At 63.3% G+C, this 218-nt stretch overlaps 1 protein-coding gene across 1 annotated transcript in view; it reads right to left on the reverse strand.

Annotated features, from left to right (window-relative positions):
• Positions 1-27: 27 nt before the first annotated feature.
• The window catches only part of GFRA2 (GDNF family receptor alpha 2), a gene marked incomplete at both ends in the record, with an annotated part of 12,572 nt that continues 12,381 nt past the window's right edge, over positions 28-218 (reverse strand). Inside the window, one exon of the mRNA XM_009576690.1 lies at positions 28-81. Within this exon, the coding sequence (XP_009574985.1) occupies positions 28-81 (54 nt within the window). The remainder of the gene's footprint in view (positions 82-218) is intronic.

Here is a 218-nt window from a genome sequence, read left to right on the forward strand (position 1 = left end):
CCGCACTCCCCCCTGCCCCAAACCTACCTCTGAGTAGCACAGACTCTGCTCTTTGGACTTGTTTAGCTTCGGTCCGTGCTCCTGGAGAGGAGAAAGGAGAAAGGCTTGGGGCAGGTATGTGCACTGGGGGCTGCTCCTGCCCGGGGTTGCACCCCAAGGTTTGGGCTCCCCAAATTCCCCCGGGAGCTGCGGAGCCACCCTGCCAGGGCCAGGGGTGA

Source organism: Fulmarus glacialis, unplaced genomic scaffold (genome assembly GCF_000690835.1).
Source record: "Fulmarus glacialis isolate BGI_N327 unplaced genomic scaffold, ASM69083v1 scaffold20814, whole genome shotgun sequence".
NCBI classification, from domain to species: Eukaryota; Metazoa; Chordata; class Aves; order Procellariiformes; family Procellariidae; genus Fulmarus; species Fulmarus glacialis.